This window comes from Callospermophilus lateralis, chromosome 1, assembly GCF_048772815.1.
Source record: "Callospermophilus lateralis isolate mCalLat2 chromosome 1, mCalLat2.hap1, whole genome shotgun sequence".
Lineage (NCBI taxonomy): Eukaryota > Metazoa > Chordata > Mammalia > Rodentia > Sciuridae > Callospermophilus > Callospermophilus lateralis.
Genome location: NC_135305.1, coordinates 149288598 through 149305634, shown reverse-complemented (window position 1 = coordinate 149305634; position 17037 = coordinate 149288598). Strand labels below are relative to the sequence as shown.

Genomic DNA, 17037 nt, shown 5'->3' with positions numbered 1-17037 from the left:
CCTCAAACATGCCACATGTGGCCTTTGCTTGTGCTTTTCCCTCTGGGGGCCCCACATTCAATTCCCTACCCCACCTTCTCAGTGAACCCCTGCTCCCACAGCGCCGTGTGTGATCGATTCCTACAAGTGCCAGGTTAAAGGCTGGACTGGCAGTTCCATGAGGACAGAGGACACACCTAGTTCTTCTCCTCAGTGTACCCCAACCCCCTAGCTACAGAGTAAGTTCCTTAATAATTATCTGTCGCTAGAAGGGAAGGAAGAGCAGCCTGCGGGCACGCTGTCACTGCTCTCCCACGTCCACACAGTTTCACATCTCCAACCCATGGCGTCAACAGGGCTGTCAAAGATGCCTCCTCCTCCCATAGAGGCACCCGCTCAGGAAGAAGCAGCCGGCTGCCGACACCCCAGGCAAAGGCTCTCCTCAGCTAGGCCCCCAGCAGTTCTTTGACAAAATAAAATCGTTACTGTCACCCAGTCACTTCTTACTGGATTTATTGTGCTAAGGAGGAATTGTTTCCCCATCTGTACACCACTGCGGGCATTGTAAGAATTTGGCAAGTAAAGATCTTGGGCCCCTGTGCATGAGGCAAAGTCTTGCCCCAAATCTCCCCATGCATTTGGGGACATCAAATTTTGATGTTTTAACTAAATTAACCCAAGTGGGGAAAATAACTCTGTGGCCACTTCTCTTCACCTCCAAAACCAGACTGGTGCCCTGGCTGAACTTGATCCAGCTTCGTCCTGGGCCCCTTGCTGTAAAGGCGCATGTTGGCAAGCACAGTCACCAATGTAGGCACCAAATAACAAGGGCTGAGGTTCTTTCACAGGACAAATGGCTGAGGTAGATGACACAGTATAGCCCATTAAGCAGATCCCGCTTAAAGCAATGGAATTTTATATTTATTCTGAAGTAACTGGAAAGTTCTATCATGCTGAATGATAGAGGAAAAGAACCAAAGTCATAAACACCTCTACATAGGTCAGCAACCATTCTACCAGGTGACTACAGGCAGGATATAAACCGTTTGGTTGTAAACTTCAATTTACACAAAGAAAAAAATGTTTCTCTTAAGTGCCTTTACAGCAACAACAACAAAAAAATCACACATACATTCTGAATGTTGTTCAATTCAATAAAGTCAATAAGCATGCACATTTTAAATAAATATATGCATTTTTATTTAAAAACATGAGTTGCATTTTATAAACACTGAGTAAATCCAGCTACACAGCATGGAAAACATAAAATATAGGGTTACCCATCCCTTCCTAATTTTTTTTTCCCCAGGGGAAAGGGGTTCTATGAAGGATTGAACCCAAGAGTACTCTACCACTGAACCACATCTATATGTCTTTTTGTTTTATTTTCAAACAAGGTCTCACTCAGTTGTTGAGGCTGGCCTCAAACTTGCCAACCTGCCTCAACCTCCTGAGTAGCTGGGATTACAAGCATGTGCCTGGCTTTAGTATCCTTCCCCTTACCCCACTCCCGCACACCGCTCCCCAGTATCTGTTTTTAAAAACCTACTACCAGCCAGCTCAATGACACATGCCTGTAATCCCAGCTACTTGGAAGGCTGAGGCAGGGTCCAGGCCAGACTTTGAGAGACCCTGTCTCAAAATAAAAATTTAAAAGGGTGGGATGGGCTGGGGTTGTGGCTCAGTGGTAGAGCACTTGTCTGCCTAGTATATGTGAGGCACTGGATTTGATTCTCAGCACTCATTTAAATAAATGATTAAAATAAAGGTCCATCAACAACTAAAATGTATATATATGTGTGTGTGTGTGTGTATGACTCCAGGGTGTGTAGAACAACTGTCCTCAGGCGGCTCTTGACCTGAGTGACTCTGTGTAGAACAGCAGCTCTCAGGCTCTGCGTGCCTTCAGTGAGTCCATGATGTGTAGAACAGCAGTCCTCAGGCTGTGCCTGCACTAGTGACATCATGGTGTACACAACAGCAATTTCCAAGTGGTGCCTGACATGAGGGACTCTATGGTGTAAAGGACAGCAGTTCTCAGGCTGTCCCGTCTTGAGTGACTCCATGGTATACACACAGCAGTTGTCAGGCTATGCCTGCAGCTGTGTGACTCCAGGGTATTAGGACAGCAATTCTCAGTCTTTCCAATCCTGAGTCACTATGTGGTGTGTAGAAAAGCAGCTCTCAAGCTGCTCCTGCCCTTTGTGACTCCATGGTATGTAGAAAATATATATATATATATATATATATATATATATATATATATATATATGTATACACACACACACACACACACACACACACATATATATATACACACACACACACACACACACACACACACATACATACATATATATTATATGAACTGGGGATGTAGTTCCGTGGTTAAACGCCCCTGGGTTCAATTCCGGGTGCAAAAAAAAAAAAGAGGGAGGGTGCCGGGGATGTGATAGAGCACCCCTGGGTTTAATCCCCAGAATTATAAAAATTAAACAAATAGCTACTGCTATAGCCTTAAAAACTATAGAAGTTCCAATATGCAATTAGCAAACATAATAAAGATTAGATGAGGCAAAAATCATCAATAGAAGCTGAACTGAAGGAGAAAGAAAAACTGAAGGACCAGAGTATTTATACAGACTTAAACTATCTCCCTGTCCATTGCTTGCAAGGGAGAAAATAGACAAAATTATATAATGCAATTATACATTGGGAAAACACTGCAAGGAATATTATTATACATTGTACTTCTATAATGGAAAAAATGGATAAACTCTTAAGTACATGATTAAAATTAAAATCATCAACAGACTTCATGTACATCAGAACCTGATACTCGGAGAACGACACATCACCTACACAGTACTCTGGTTGAGAATGCTGAATCTAACAATGATGAAACATCAGACAAACCCAAAACGAGAGCTCAAGCAGGGCCTGGTGCACACACTTATAGTCCCAGATACTGGGCAAGGAGGTCATGGTAGGAGGATCATGTGGGTGCAGAAGTTTGAGGCCAACCTGAACAACATAGTAAGATCCATCCCAGGAGAAAAAGGGGAGATCGTCTATATTTTAAGAGTAAATAGTTTATGTTATATTTTTTAAATCACTGCCATAAAAGACTGCAGAAATATTCTAGATTAAAGAAACCAACAACTAAATATAACTGGATCTAATACTGAAGAAGGGGAAATGCTATGAAGGATATTTTTGGGTCCATTGACACAGATAGAATACTCAAGATTAGACAAAACTATTGTTATCATTAATAAGTTTACTGAAGTAAAGAGAATAACTATATTATTAGAAAATATACACTGAAGTATTTAGGGGGTAAAGGGTTCAGAAAATGTTCATATGTTCAGAAAAAATATTACATATCTGTATACACATATAGAATAAGAAAGAAAGAAAAAATGATCAAAACAAATGGGATAAGATGTTAACACTGGTGAGGCTTGGCTTGGTGGCACACTCCTATAATCATAGTGACTTGGAAGGCTGAGGCAGCAGGATTTTAAGTTCAAGGCCAGCCTCATCAACTTAGCGAGGTCTTAAGCAACTTAGCAAGACTCTGTCTCTAAATACAAAATAACTGGGCTGGGGATGTAGCTCCAGAGGTAACATGCTCGCCTGGCATGCGCGGGGCGCTGGGTTCGATCCTCAGCACCACATAAAAATAAAGATGTTGTGTCCACCGAAAACTAAAATAAATAAATAAATAAAACTATTCTTTTTTTTGATACTGGGGATTGAACCTAGGAGTACTTTAGCACTGAGCCACATCGCCAGCCCTTTTTATTTTTTATTTTGAGACAGGGTCTCACTAAAGTGCTTAGGCCCTCATTAAATTGCTTAAGCTGGCCTTCAACTTGAGATCTCCTGCCTTAGTTTCCTGAGTCACTGGAATTACAAATCTGTGCCACCACACCTAGCTCCATATACTGTCCTTACTCTTGTATCTTTTATCTAAGTTTGGAATTAATTCCAAATAAACCAGATATGTTGCCATAATCCCACCTACTTGGGAGGCTAAAGCAGGAGGAGTGCACGTTTCAAGACAGGCTGAGCAATTTAGCAAGACCCTATCTCGAAATAAAAATTAAAAAGAGCTGGGCCTGCTGCAGTGGCACAGACATATAATCTCAGCAGCTCAGAAGGCTGAGGCAAAGAATGGAAAATTCAAGGCCTGCCTTGAATTTTAGCAAGACCTTACGCAACTTAGTGAGACCTGTCTCAAAAAATAAAAAAGGGTTGGGGTTGTAGGTCAGTGGTAGAGTACCCCTGGGTTCAATACCTAATACCACCAAAAATAAATAAAATTTTTTTAAAGCCTTGTAAATTACATAACAAATGATAAAATTTTAAAGCCTTATAATTATAAAAATAAGATTTCTCTATCCTTATATTACTCCAAACTCTTTTTTCAGTGATTATTAACTGGCTAGGATAATAAGAAAAAATTACACATGATGCATGGTTAAAATCACATCTACATCTAATTAATGTTTTGCCTGGTGCCAGCAGGCAGGGTGAACTTGCCTGGAGAGTGATGGTAATAAGTGCTGAAGCTCTTGCTAGGGAGTGCACAAGGCCCTGGGTTCAGTCCCAACACTAAGGAAAAAATATAATGATCAAATAAAGAAATCCAACTTTTAACCATGAAATTCTGCTATTTGTTGTTGAAGTGGGACTTGAAATTCAGCCGGTTCTCACTCAGGCATATTTGATAGAATAACACTCCTAGAGTAACCTGATGATGCCGAGAATGTAGAAGCTGCTGAAAGGCAACTTGCAGGGCTGTAGGTGAGGCCAGGCAGGCGCCACCTCACCCTTCAGCAGGATCAGCAGCGGGAGATAAGGGGTGGTCGTCTCCTTACCCTTTTATTAAAGGAACAGCATTATTTCATTTACAGCTTATAATTACACCAATCCTGTTATTAAGAGCAAAACAGATGAGAATGATATCTTCAAGGGAGAGAGTAACTAGCATTTAGCACACAGGCTGGACACAGGGAGGGCTTAATAAGCATTAGTTTCACAGTTGTTATGGTTATCGTTGCTGGTGCATGTCGTGCGGGGTGGATAGTTCCCATGCCTAATTATGTTGGTTTCACACAGGCCATCTAAATGTATGTGTCATTTAAGTTACACTGCCTGTTCACAGTTAACTTCCTCATGGCTCTGGGGCTCTCTCTCTCTCTCTCCATTATGTCAAAGGACATATAATTAGAAATTGGAGTTTCCATGTCATAACCCCTCTCCATGAGCTTGAATATATTTTAAACTCTCCTTCCTCAGCTATTTTTCCAAAAGGCATTTGAAATTACCAAAATCTTCTTCCCAACTAAATTTCTAATATTTGTGTTCAACCACTGACAATTTTGCAATTGGCAGCAGGCTTATCACTACAAAGAGTAGTCATAATTAATTCAAACCCTGAAATTTTAGTTAGGGAAAGTAGAGAAGTACATGGAGTTATTGGAAATCTGCATCTATAGGGCTGGCCTCTAGGATTATGAGCACTTAGGATATTAACTAAAAGGAAAAAAAAAAAAAAAAACTCCCCACCTCTGTCTCCCACCTAGCAGAAATTTGATACAAGGGCTGGGGATGTGGCTCAAGCGGTGGCGCGCTCGCCTGGCATGCACGGGGCGCTAGGTTTGATCCTCAGCACCACATAAAAATAAAATAAAAATTGTGTCCACAGAAAACTAAAATAAATAAATAAATAAATAAATAAATAAAAAGAAATTTGATACAATAAGGATTAGACTAAAAAACAAATGAGCAAAAACTGTCATGTTTTGTGACATTTTGTAATACATCTGTATCTGTATTACCTGCAGGGAGGGGGAAAGACAAATCAGAATGACTCCATTTATCAACAAGGCCATTAATACAATGGGCCCAGACAGGATGAAAAGATACAAATTCCAGTCCTCACCACATACACGGTGGGTACTTAACAAATGGCTGTTGACTGAATCAACTTGAGGACACAGAGGCATGCAGTGGGTGTAGCTCAGTGGTAGAGCATGTGCTTGGCATGTGTGAGGCCTTACGTTCTTTTCTCAGTGTCACCAAAAAATTAAGACTTGTGAAGAAGAGCCTCAGGTCAAGGTCTAAAGTGGGCTTCAGGACCTACTACACACAACCTCTGTGCTGAGTAGGTTTGACGAAGTGAAAGCATGAGTTGCAGCTGGTGTGGTGGCACACACCTGTAATTCCAGCAACTCAGGAGGCTGAGGCAGGAAGAGCACAAGTTTGAGGCTAGCCTCAGCAACTTAGCAAAATGAAAACTAAAGGGGTTGGGGATTTAGCTGAGTGGAAGAGCACTTGCCTAGCATGTGCAAGGGCCTGAGTTTGGGCCTCAGCCCTGGGGGAAAAAAAAAAGAAAGAAAGAAAGAAAGAAAAGAAAAAAAGAAAAAGAAATAGTTCTGGGGATGTAGCTCAGTGGTGAAGTACCTCTAGATTCAATCCCCAGTACCAAAAAAAAAAAAAAGGGTTTACAAACCCAAACTACCTATAAGGAAGTCACACCAAAAACCTAAGTCCCTGGGTGGGATTGGGGGAAATAAATCAGTGGTAGAACATCTGCCTAGATGCCCAAGGCCCTGCAAAATAGCAATAAAATAAATAAAATGCATAAATCCCTGATTAGCCAACATAGATTCTGCAAAGGCTTTGCTTTTTGAGGCTAAAAACTTATGTGAGGCTTTTTTTTTTTTTTAACATTTATTTTTAGTTGGAGGTTGACACAATACCTCTATCTTATCTTTTTTAATGTGGTGCTGAGGATGGAACCCAGTGCCTCATGCATGCTACGCAAGTGCTCTACCACTGAGCTGTAACCCCAGCCTGAGTGAGATTTTTTTAAATGCTGATGAGACAAAAGGAAAATCCAATGATGCTGAATATTTTGTTTTATCTATGCATCTCCCTCCCCCAGTGACGTGAGGAAACCATCGAGCAGGCCAATAATTTCAGGAACTTAAAGCTGCTATACTAAGAAGCTGCTGAAAATAAAAAAATTAGAAGGGCTGAGGATATAGCTTAGAGGGAAATCTCCCCTGGGTTCAGTCCCTAGCACCAAAAACCAACAAACAACAACAACAACAAAAAGCTAGGAGTCCAAAGTCTAATACCTGTTTCTTGCCTATATAGAAAGTGATCCTGTGTATATATCTCTTTTAAAAAAATATTTTTAGATGTAAATGGACACTTCATTTTATTTATTTATTTTTATGTGGTGTTTTGGATTGAACCCAGTGCCTCACACATGCTAGGCAAGTGCTCCACCACTGAGCTATAGCCCCAGTTTGGGGTATATCTTTATTACCTCTTGCTCTGGAAAAATTATTATCTTTGTTCTTGAGGAGAGCATTCTACTTTGGTACTTTACAGACTGCAAGAATATTCTTCAGGCTGAGCATGTAGCTTAGTGGTAGAGTGCTTGTCTAGCATGCTCAAGGCCCTGGGTTCAATCCCCAATCTCTCTTTCTCACACACACACATACCCAAACTATATGTGGGATGTGTGTGTGTATATATGCACGTGCACACATATGTATTCTTTTTTTTAAGATTTCTTTTTTAGTTCTAAATTGACACATTACCTTTGTTTTCTTTATATGTGGTGATGAGGATCGAACTCATAGCCTCACACATGCTAGGCAAGCACTCTACCACTGAGTCCCAGCCCCAGCCATATACATTCTTGTATATGAATATATTCTATGTATATAAGAATATACACATATATGTGTATGTGCATATATATATATATACCACACATACACGCACATATATACACACACATATATAAATGAAAGAACACATCTTTCCTAGTTAATTTTTTAATATTCTATAGGAAAAGAAAAAAAATTTTAAACAAAAAAAATTTAAATTCTATAGGAAAAGGATAAATCACGAAGAGAAGCAGTCAATAGAGGCATGCATTTTAAGTAAGAAGCTACAAAAATGCTGTAAAGGCAGCTTTCCAGGGTAGCAGACAGATGTGCCTGTGCAGATCACTGTCTTCTCAGGCAGGCTCACTGGTCACCATCTAGGCTCTGATGACAAGGCAATAAAACAAAACTGCCTCTGAAAATGTCTTTCCACAAATTGCTTCTACCTACTTCAAAGCCTTCTATAACCTTGTCTTCCCAGTAGTCAGAAGGATATTTTTAAATAGATCAGTGCATGCTGCTCCCTTGATCACATCCTTCTATGGCTTTGCACTGCTCTTAAAATACAATCCGAACTCCAGTCCATGGTGCACACGACACTGAAGACCTTAAGAATCTTTGCACACGGCTGGGGGGTAGCTTAGTGGTAGAGCATGTGCTTGGCATACACAAGGCCCTGGGTTCCATCCAAAATAAATCAATAAATAAGAATCCCTGCATGGTCTAGTCCCCTCCCTGACTCCCTCCCCAATCTCACAGCTCCTGCACTTGCTACCTCCTGCTCTTCAAAACCCCAAGAACCTCCCACCCAGCACATTCACATGTGCTGTTCCTAAAACCTGGAACACCCAACACCTTGTACAGGGCTTGGCATGTAGTAACCCCACCACAAAGACTTCTCCAATGAATGGATAGATGTTTCATTACTGTGGTCAATGGGATGATAAAGACTTACATCTGTATCATCTATATTCCACTATCATTAAAATAGACTTCATGGGCTGAGGATATAGCTCAGTTGGTTCAGTGCTTGTCTAGCATGCACAAGGCCCCAGGTCCAATCCCCAACACCACCAAAAACAATAACAACAACAAAAAATAGACTTCATAGGGTTCAGGATGTAGTTCAGTAACAAATATAAGGCCCTGGGTTCTATCCCCAGGACCACAAAAAAGAAAAGAACCTTAGGTTTCTCTCAGTAGCTCAGGAGGGAGGCTGAGACAGGATGATCACAAGTTCGAAGCCCCTGGGTTCAATCAGAGGTACCAAAAAAAAAAAAAAAAAGAGAAGAAGAAGAAAGAAAAAGAAAACAGACTTTGTATGTATGTGCATATGTTTGTAAGTAGGCATTTATAGGCACATAAATATTTATGTAGTCATACACAGTGTGTGTATGTGTTATCAGTATACAAGTATATAAATACATTCAACACAGTATATTATATACTGATATATTTTTATATCAATTTGACAATAACTTTATTAAAATTATTTAATGCTGGCATAAAAATCTATCTCCTCTCTAAATTCAATGCTCCTTGCAAACATGGATAATCTCTGTCATATATCAGTATTGCTAAAGACTAGAGCACATACATGTCTGCTAAATGCATACAACCTCCAAAGCCTTAGTAATGAACTAGGCTGCATATTAGGGAATCTGAATGCATTTCAGGGATCTTGAACCCTGGTGCAATCTGTAACTCCCACAGAACCTACCCAACACCAGGATTTGCCTTTCTTTTCCTTAAAAATATCAACATTAGATGGCAAGTCCTGCCTGTATTTCCCAAAGGAAAGAGGAATAAGCTGTGTCCCTATTGTTCTGTAGCTGCCTAACAAAGTACATCAAGGCCTGCTAGCAACAGTTACAAACATGATTTGGCTGAGCTTCCCAGGGTCATGTGCGACTCCTAACAGCCTCCACATTGACCGCACACAAGAAGGGCAAGTTATCCTAGCAGCAGCCCTGGCACTTGAGCAACTCTGGCCAAAACCCTGGTCTCATATCAGGACATGACATTAATAAAGACAACCCAGTTGCAACTGGAAAGGCACATAACTTTTATTTTTCAGCAAGGCAAGTTTATTTACTCCCACAGGAGATAAACAAACATGACCACCAGGGAGAGCCTGGGACAAAATGTACTTGACCTGCAGTAGATAAACGAAAAGCCTGGAGTCTGAGAACAAGCTCAATTTTCTGCCCCTCTCAGTTCAAGCTCAAGAACATATCTTGCAGAGCAACAAAAGCAAATGTAAATGATGTAACACATGCTAAGGGGAGATTCAAACTACAGGTAGTTTTGGCAGCTGAACAAGTGCAGAGTGAGACAAGTAAGCAATCTCAAATCCTAAATTCAGAGGTTGGAGTGAGTTCAGTGGTAGAAAACTTACCTAACACATCACCCCCCCCACACACACACACACACAAATCTAAATTTCATAAAAATACTACTAAATTACCTAGGAGTTATTTAATTACCCAATGTGTTGTTTCCCTACCTATGATGTTAAAAGATATCAGTAAACAGAATATACAAGTATTTTAATTACTGAATGCATACAAAAATCTAAACCCTATTGACACTAATCAAAAGGAGATATTTTGCTAATTAAGAAAAATAAAATTAAATATAATGTTTGTCATTCAAGTATCAGCTCACTTGATAACTCCCAAGAAAAACCTGTCCTAAATTCCCCATCAAAACTAAATGTAGGGGCTGGGGTTGTGGCTCAATGGTAGAGCACTGGCCTAGCACAGGTGAGGCACTGGGTTAGATCCTCAGCACCACATAAAAATAAATAAATAAAGCTATTGTGTCCATCTACAACTAAAAAAATATCAAAAAAAAAAAAACTAAATGCATTTCCTCACATTTTTGTGGGTTCCTCTACCCCAGGCATTTATTACTACCTAAAACTACTGTATTTATTCATGATTATTTCTCCTTTCTCGGTCATGAAAAGGGAAATTTTTGCCTATCTTACTGCTAAATCTGAGTAGCTCAATAACTGCTTGTTGAATGAATTAATACTAATTCAAAATAATTTGAAAAAGAACAAAGTTGGAGAACTAACAGAATCTGAATTCAACTTTACTATAAAGTTACAACAAGGCCACACATGATGGAGCACGCCTGTAGTTCCAGCAACTCTGGAGACTGAGGCAGGAGTACTGCAAATCTGAGTACTGCAACCTCAGCAACATAATGACAGCGATCCTGTCTCAAAATAAAAAAAAATAAGAAAAGGGGTCTGGAGTTGTGGCTCAGTAGTAGAGCATTTGCCGAACATGTGTGAGGCACTGGGTTCAATTCTCAGCACTACATGTGAATGAATGAATGAATGAATGTCCATCACACCTTTAAAAATATTTAAAAAAAAAAAAAAGAAAGAAAGAAAAGGGTAGGAGTTGTAACTCAGTGGTAGAGTGCCCCTGGGTTAAACCCCCATAAATAATAAATAAATGAATAAGCTAAATAATCATCAAGACCATGTGGTTCTGGCATAAGGATAGACAAATAGGTCAATGGAACAGAATAGATTCCAAAAACAGACCCACACATAAAAGGACAACTGATTTTTCTTTCTTCCTTTTTGTTATGTTTTGTTTTGTTTTACCACCAAGTTCTATCTCCTGTCCTTTTTACTCTTTTTTGAGATAGTCTCACTAAATTACCCAGGCTGGCTTCAAACTGGCAATGCTCCTGCCTCTGCCTCTTAGTCACTGGGATTATAGGTATGCACCACTGTGTACAATAGGACAGCTGATTTTCAATCAAGGTACAAACTCACTGGAGATAGTCTCTTCAACAAATAGTGCTGCAAAGACATGATATCTACAGGCAAGAAAGAGGTTGGGCTAGGCTGGTGGTGTACTCCTGCATTCCCAGCAATTTAGGTGGCAGAGGCAGGAAAAGCAACACTTAGAGGCCAGCCTTCAGCCTTGGCAACTCAGTGAGACACTGACCAAAATTAAATATAAAGTGCTGGTGATATAATTCAGTGGTGGACACTGCCTAGAATACAGAAGGCCCTACATTCAAGTCTCTGTACCAGGGGTTAAAAAAGTGAATCATAAGCCTGAAACTATTAAACTTGTAAAAGACAAAAAAAAAAAAAAAAAAAAGCCCTTGGGTTAAGCTAGGATTTCTCAGAAATAAAACCAAAAGCATGATCCATACAAAAACAAATTGATAAACAGGACTTCATTAAAATTAAAAACCTCTGTTCTTCAAAACACTGTTTTTTTTGGGGGGGGGGGTTGTTTTGTTGTTTTTTTTTAAGTGAAGGCAAGTCACAAACTAGGAGGAAAAAAAATCTGCAACTCTGATAAGGGGCTTGTACTCAAGTTACATAAAAAACTCTCAAACCTCACTTATAAGGAAAAAAATAACTCCAGGATAATGGCCCACCCCTGTAATCCCAGCTAGTCCAGGCTGAGGCAAGAGGATCACAAGTTTGAGTTGCCAGTCTCAGCAACTTTATTTTATAAAAATAAGGCTTTTTTGTTGTTGTTTTTTGTTGCAAGAGAAAAAATCTTTAAAAAGGCCAGGGATGTGGCCCAGTGGTAGAGCACCCCTGGGTTCAGTCCCCAGAACCACACACACACATATACAAACTAAAATAGATTGAACAGACACATTATCAAAGAAAATATACAGATGGAAAATAAGCACATGAAAAGAAAAATCAACTTGATTAGTCATTAGAGAAAAACAAACTAAAACTACAGTGAAATACACATCTATTATAATGGCTAAAATTAAAAAGACTGACCATACTAAGTGTTGGGAGGGATGCAGAGGAGCCACATGCAACTGTCATAGCCTGCTGGTAGGAGCATAAACTATAAACTTTGTGTGGTGGCACAGGCCTGTAATCTCAGCTACTAGTAAGGCTGAGGCAGGAGGATCAGGAGTTCAAGGCCAGTCTGAAGGGGCTGGGGACAGGGTTGGCATTGTAACTCAGGAGAGTGCTTGCCTAGCACGTGGAGGCCCTGCGTTCAATCCTCAATACCACATAAAAATAAGTAAAACAAATAAAGGTACTGTGTCCAACTACAACTAAAAAAATAAATAAACATATTTGGGGGGGGTGGCTGGGGATGTAGTTTACTGGTAGAGCACCCCTGTGTTCAATTCCCAGTGTGGGTACAAGAGTGGCAGTGGTGGTTGAAAGCAGTATAATCACTTTGGGGTGTGTGTGTGTGTGTGTGTGTGTGTGTGTGTGTTTTGTTTGTTTGGTTGGTTGGTTTTGGTAGCAGGGATTAAACTCAGGGGTACCTGACCACTGAGCCACATCCCCAGCCCCTTTATGTATTTTATTTAGAGACAGGGTCTCATTTAGTTGCTTAGCACCTTGCCATTACTGAGGTTGGCTTTGAACTCCCAATCCTTCTGCCTCAGCCTCTGGGATTACATGCATGTGCCACCATTCCTACCTGGCCAGTAAAAACACATTAGCAATTTAGCAATTTCTTTTCTTTTTTTTTTCTCTCTTTCTTTTTTTCTTTTCTTTTTCTTTCTTTCTTTCTTTTTCTTTTTTTTTTTTTTTTTTTTTTTGTGTGTGTGTGTGTGTGAGAGAGAGAGAGAGAGAGAGAGAGAGGGAGAGAGAGAGAGAGAGAGATACTGGAGTAAACCCAGGGGGCTCTACCACTGAACTCCACACCCAGCCCTTTTAACTTATTTTGAGACAGGGTCTCAATAAATTGCCCAGGCTGACCTCAAACTTGGGATCCTCCTGTCTCAGCCTCCCACATCACTGGCATTATAGCATGTGACAGATTAGCAATTTCCGACAAAGTCAAATATACATCTACTGTATGAGCCAGTCATTCCACTTGTAGGCATGAGAAATGATATTATGTGCCCATACAAACTCTTCTACACAAGCATTTGCAGCACCTACTTGTAACAGTCAAACTCTGGAAACATCAATTATCCACCAACAGGTGGGTGGCTAAGCACACTGCAGGATTGTATCGTACAGTGGAATACTGCAGGAATCTGATACATACTACAATGTTTATGAATCTCAGTCTAATTTATGTTGAGCATAAAAAAACAGACACAATGAGTATATACTAATTCCCTCTATATAAAATTCTAGGATATGCAAACTAATATACACTAACAGCAGAATAGTAATTGCTTAAGAACAAGGGAGGGAATATAAACAGCAGGAGAAAACGTCAGGAGGGTGAGGAATATGTTCATTATCTTCACTGAGGTGATGGTTTCCCAATGTACACATATGTCAAAACTTATCAAATAATATGCTTGAATATATACAATTGATTACATGTTATTTATATTTCAATAAAACTAGTCAAAAAATAATCGCCAAGAAGAAGAAAAAAATAAACAAAAATAGCAATCACCAATTATGTATGCTATGCTCATAACCTGATTTTTTAGGTGGGACACAGTTCTTCCTATAATAGGTGAGTATGAAATAGGAGGGCTGCAGGGGAGAAGGAATGACTCCATTTCTAACTGTCATCTTGACCACTTGCTGCTTTGACTATGCCCACACGTCCCTGCTTCTTAACTAAGAAGCTGGACAATGTAGGGTCTATTACTCCCCAGCCCCTTTCCCCACCCCCAGCCCCAGTCTTTTTGTCTCCTAGAGCAGCAGATCCTTACTTGTCTGGAAGAGCAGACACAAGGAACAAAAGGCTCAATGACTATTTGACAGATTAAAGAATAGACAACTGTTTTATTTAAAAGCTCCCTAAAGAATTAGAACATTTGAGGCTATACAGGGCTCTGATGAAATGCAGTTATATATTACCCAGCTCTGCAAGCACTTGCCAAGAGACCTGTCCAAGTCACTCACTTCCTAAGTTTTCAGGCTTTTTTTTTTTTCCCTTCCCTTTTTATTTCAGATCCATGAATGAATAACACACAGGTGCGTTTTGAGGAGACATTCCTAACATTTTGAAAAGTCCCTCATTCAAATAGCCCCAACAGCTTGAAATCATTTTTCATATATCTAAGGTAGAGGCCATTAACTGGAGAATCGTAGCAAAAGCTAGACAATGGGTCTTATGTGTGAGCCGACTGTGAAGACGGTGATACAAAGTAGCAGTATCATTATTCGAAAACCAGAGGTCACACTAGTGTTTAACAACAAAATTACTGCTTACAAATGAGTAGAAATAATTACAAAGTAACAACAGCAACTGGGGATTCCGACTCCACCACTTATTGGCTGAGTGGCAGGGCAAATTGCTTCACTTTTGAAACTCAGTTTACTCATCTTTAGAACGGGATGATAGTATGGGCCTCAGAGGATTGGTCGTGAGGATTAAACGTGTTTGCCTTCGAGTGAACGCTAAGTAAATGTTAGCTAAGAGTCCCACTTTTACCTTGACTTTTCAAGGGACCTCATTAACTCACGAATCGTCCTTCTGACCCTGTTTCGCATCCTGTCACTCACTCGAAGGTTACTTCTGAGCCTCAGTTTCCACACCCGGAAAAACGGGAACCACTACAGTTACCTGACTTTTAAGGTTGTACTCAAGGATTAAATAATTAGATAAAGCTCCCTTCCCTCCCACCTCCCAAAGCGAAGATCGCGGAGGAAGGAAATACTTTTAGTGGCTGCAGACACCGTCAGTTTTTCCATTTCTGGCACGTGAGGGGTGAGGGGAAGGAGATGCAAAGGGGCACACAAAAGACTCAGGGGTCCCGAGTGAAGTCCCCAGGTGCACTCGGGCGGCCGAGTGACCCCAGAGCGGCTGGGCTATCGGGGCCCAGCCCCACGCAACTGCCCCCCCCCCCCCCGCCGCCCAGGTCCCGGGCCAAGGAGCCTCCGCGATCGAGCGGGGCTATTTCGGAATCACCATGAGGCAATTCTCATGAGGCAATGGGTCAGGAATGCGGCTCCGAGCCGGGCCACTGGCGTCCGCGGTTCCCCAGGCGGCTTTACCTGCCCGGGACCGACCGGCATCCCCGGGGCTGCGGAGCCGGAACTCGGGGAGGCAGGAAATGAATGGGGACCCGAGGGGTGGGGGCGCGGCGGGCCGGGCCCCGGGCCCGGGCGGCCGAGGGGGCTGCAGGGAGCCCGCCCCGCACCCGGGACCCGAGAGCGCGCCCGGCGGGGCGCCCCCTCCCGGGCGGGGCTGCGCAGAGGCGGCGGGGGCCGGGTCGAGGCCCCGACCGGGCCCCTCCGGGCTTCTCACCTCCGCGATGTCATGTTCCTCCCGCCCTCCGGCTCCGCGACGGACCCGCTCCTTGCTCAGGCTCCGCTGGGCCCGGTCACATCGGGCTGCCCGAGGGAGGCCCGCTCGGGACCGGACGGGGGGCAGAGCCAGCCGGCCGCGCGCAGACCCCCCTCCAGGCCTGGGGATACCAGAGACTGTGCAGCCGCCCCCCGAGTCCGGCTCGCTCCTCCTCCGCCCCCGCCCCTCGCCGCCGGCTCCAGAGTGACGTCACCGCGCGCGACGCCCGCCGCTACTTCCTGGTTCCCGAGCGCCCGGGCCCAGCGGCGGCTGGAGCTCGCAGTTCTGAGGTTCTGTGAGCCGCCGCCACGCAGCTCCCAGAGCTCCCCGGCCTTCTTCCTCAGCCCTCCGCGCACCCTGCCGCCGTGTCCCTCCCCAGCGGTCAGTGACCATCCCGCGCCCACTGCCACATCGAGTTTCATTCATTTCATTCCCCACATCGCAGGGCCGCTTAGTAGCCGTAACCTTAAGAAAGTTAATTTCCGTGACCTCCATTTCTTCATTCTCGTAAAATAAATATAGTAAGCGTATTTTCTTTATAGGGTTGTTATTAAGATTCAATATGTAAATTGGCCGGGCGCGGTGGCGCACTCTTGTAATTCCAGCGGCTGGGGAGGCAGAGGCCCGAGGATGGCAAGTTCAAGTCCAGCCCCAGCAATTTAGCAAGCCCTAAGAAATTTGATGAGACCCTGTCCCAAAGTTAAAAATAAAAGGGTTAGGTATGTGGCTCAGTGGTAAAGAGTCCCTGGGTTCAATCCCTGGTTTTTATATATAATGTAAATTTTTATATATGTGAATTGTTTATTTCTGGAATTTTCCAATTAATCTTGACAGGTAAGCAAGGCCTAAAAAAGAAGGGATGACTGTATTACCATTTTAAATAGGGTAGTTAGGAAAGGCTTCACTGAGATGGCATTTGAGTAAAAAATCAGATGAAGGAGTAGGAATAATTTAGCAGAACAGCATCTCCAGCAAAGGGTGAGGTTATTGCAAAAGGTCTGAGACAGAGGGTTGCCTCCAGTGTTAGAACAACTAGAGAAAGGTCTCTGGGGGGTTGGAGAGAGAATAGTACGTGAGATGAAATTAGAAAAGGGTAGAGATGTTAGTATTATAGATTACATAAATAGCGG

The 17037-nt window shown here is 42.2% G+C and overlaps 1 protein-coding gene across 1 annotated transcript in view; it reads right to left on the bottom strand.

Moving 5' to 3' along the window:
- The window catches only part of Ptpn11 (protein tyrosine phosphatase non-receptor type 11), an 87596-nt gene extending 71508 nt beyond the window's left edge, over nucleotides 1-16088 (bottom strand). The window contains exon 1 of the mRNA XM_077108972.1: nucleotides 15869-16088. Coding sequence (XP_076965087.1) covers nucleotides 15869-15882 — 14 coding nt within the window. The 5' untranslated portion in view covers nucleotides 15883-16088. The remainder of the gene's footprint in view (nucleotides 1-15868) is intronic.
- Nucleotides 16089-17037: the final 949 nt, after the last annotated feature.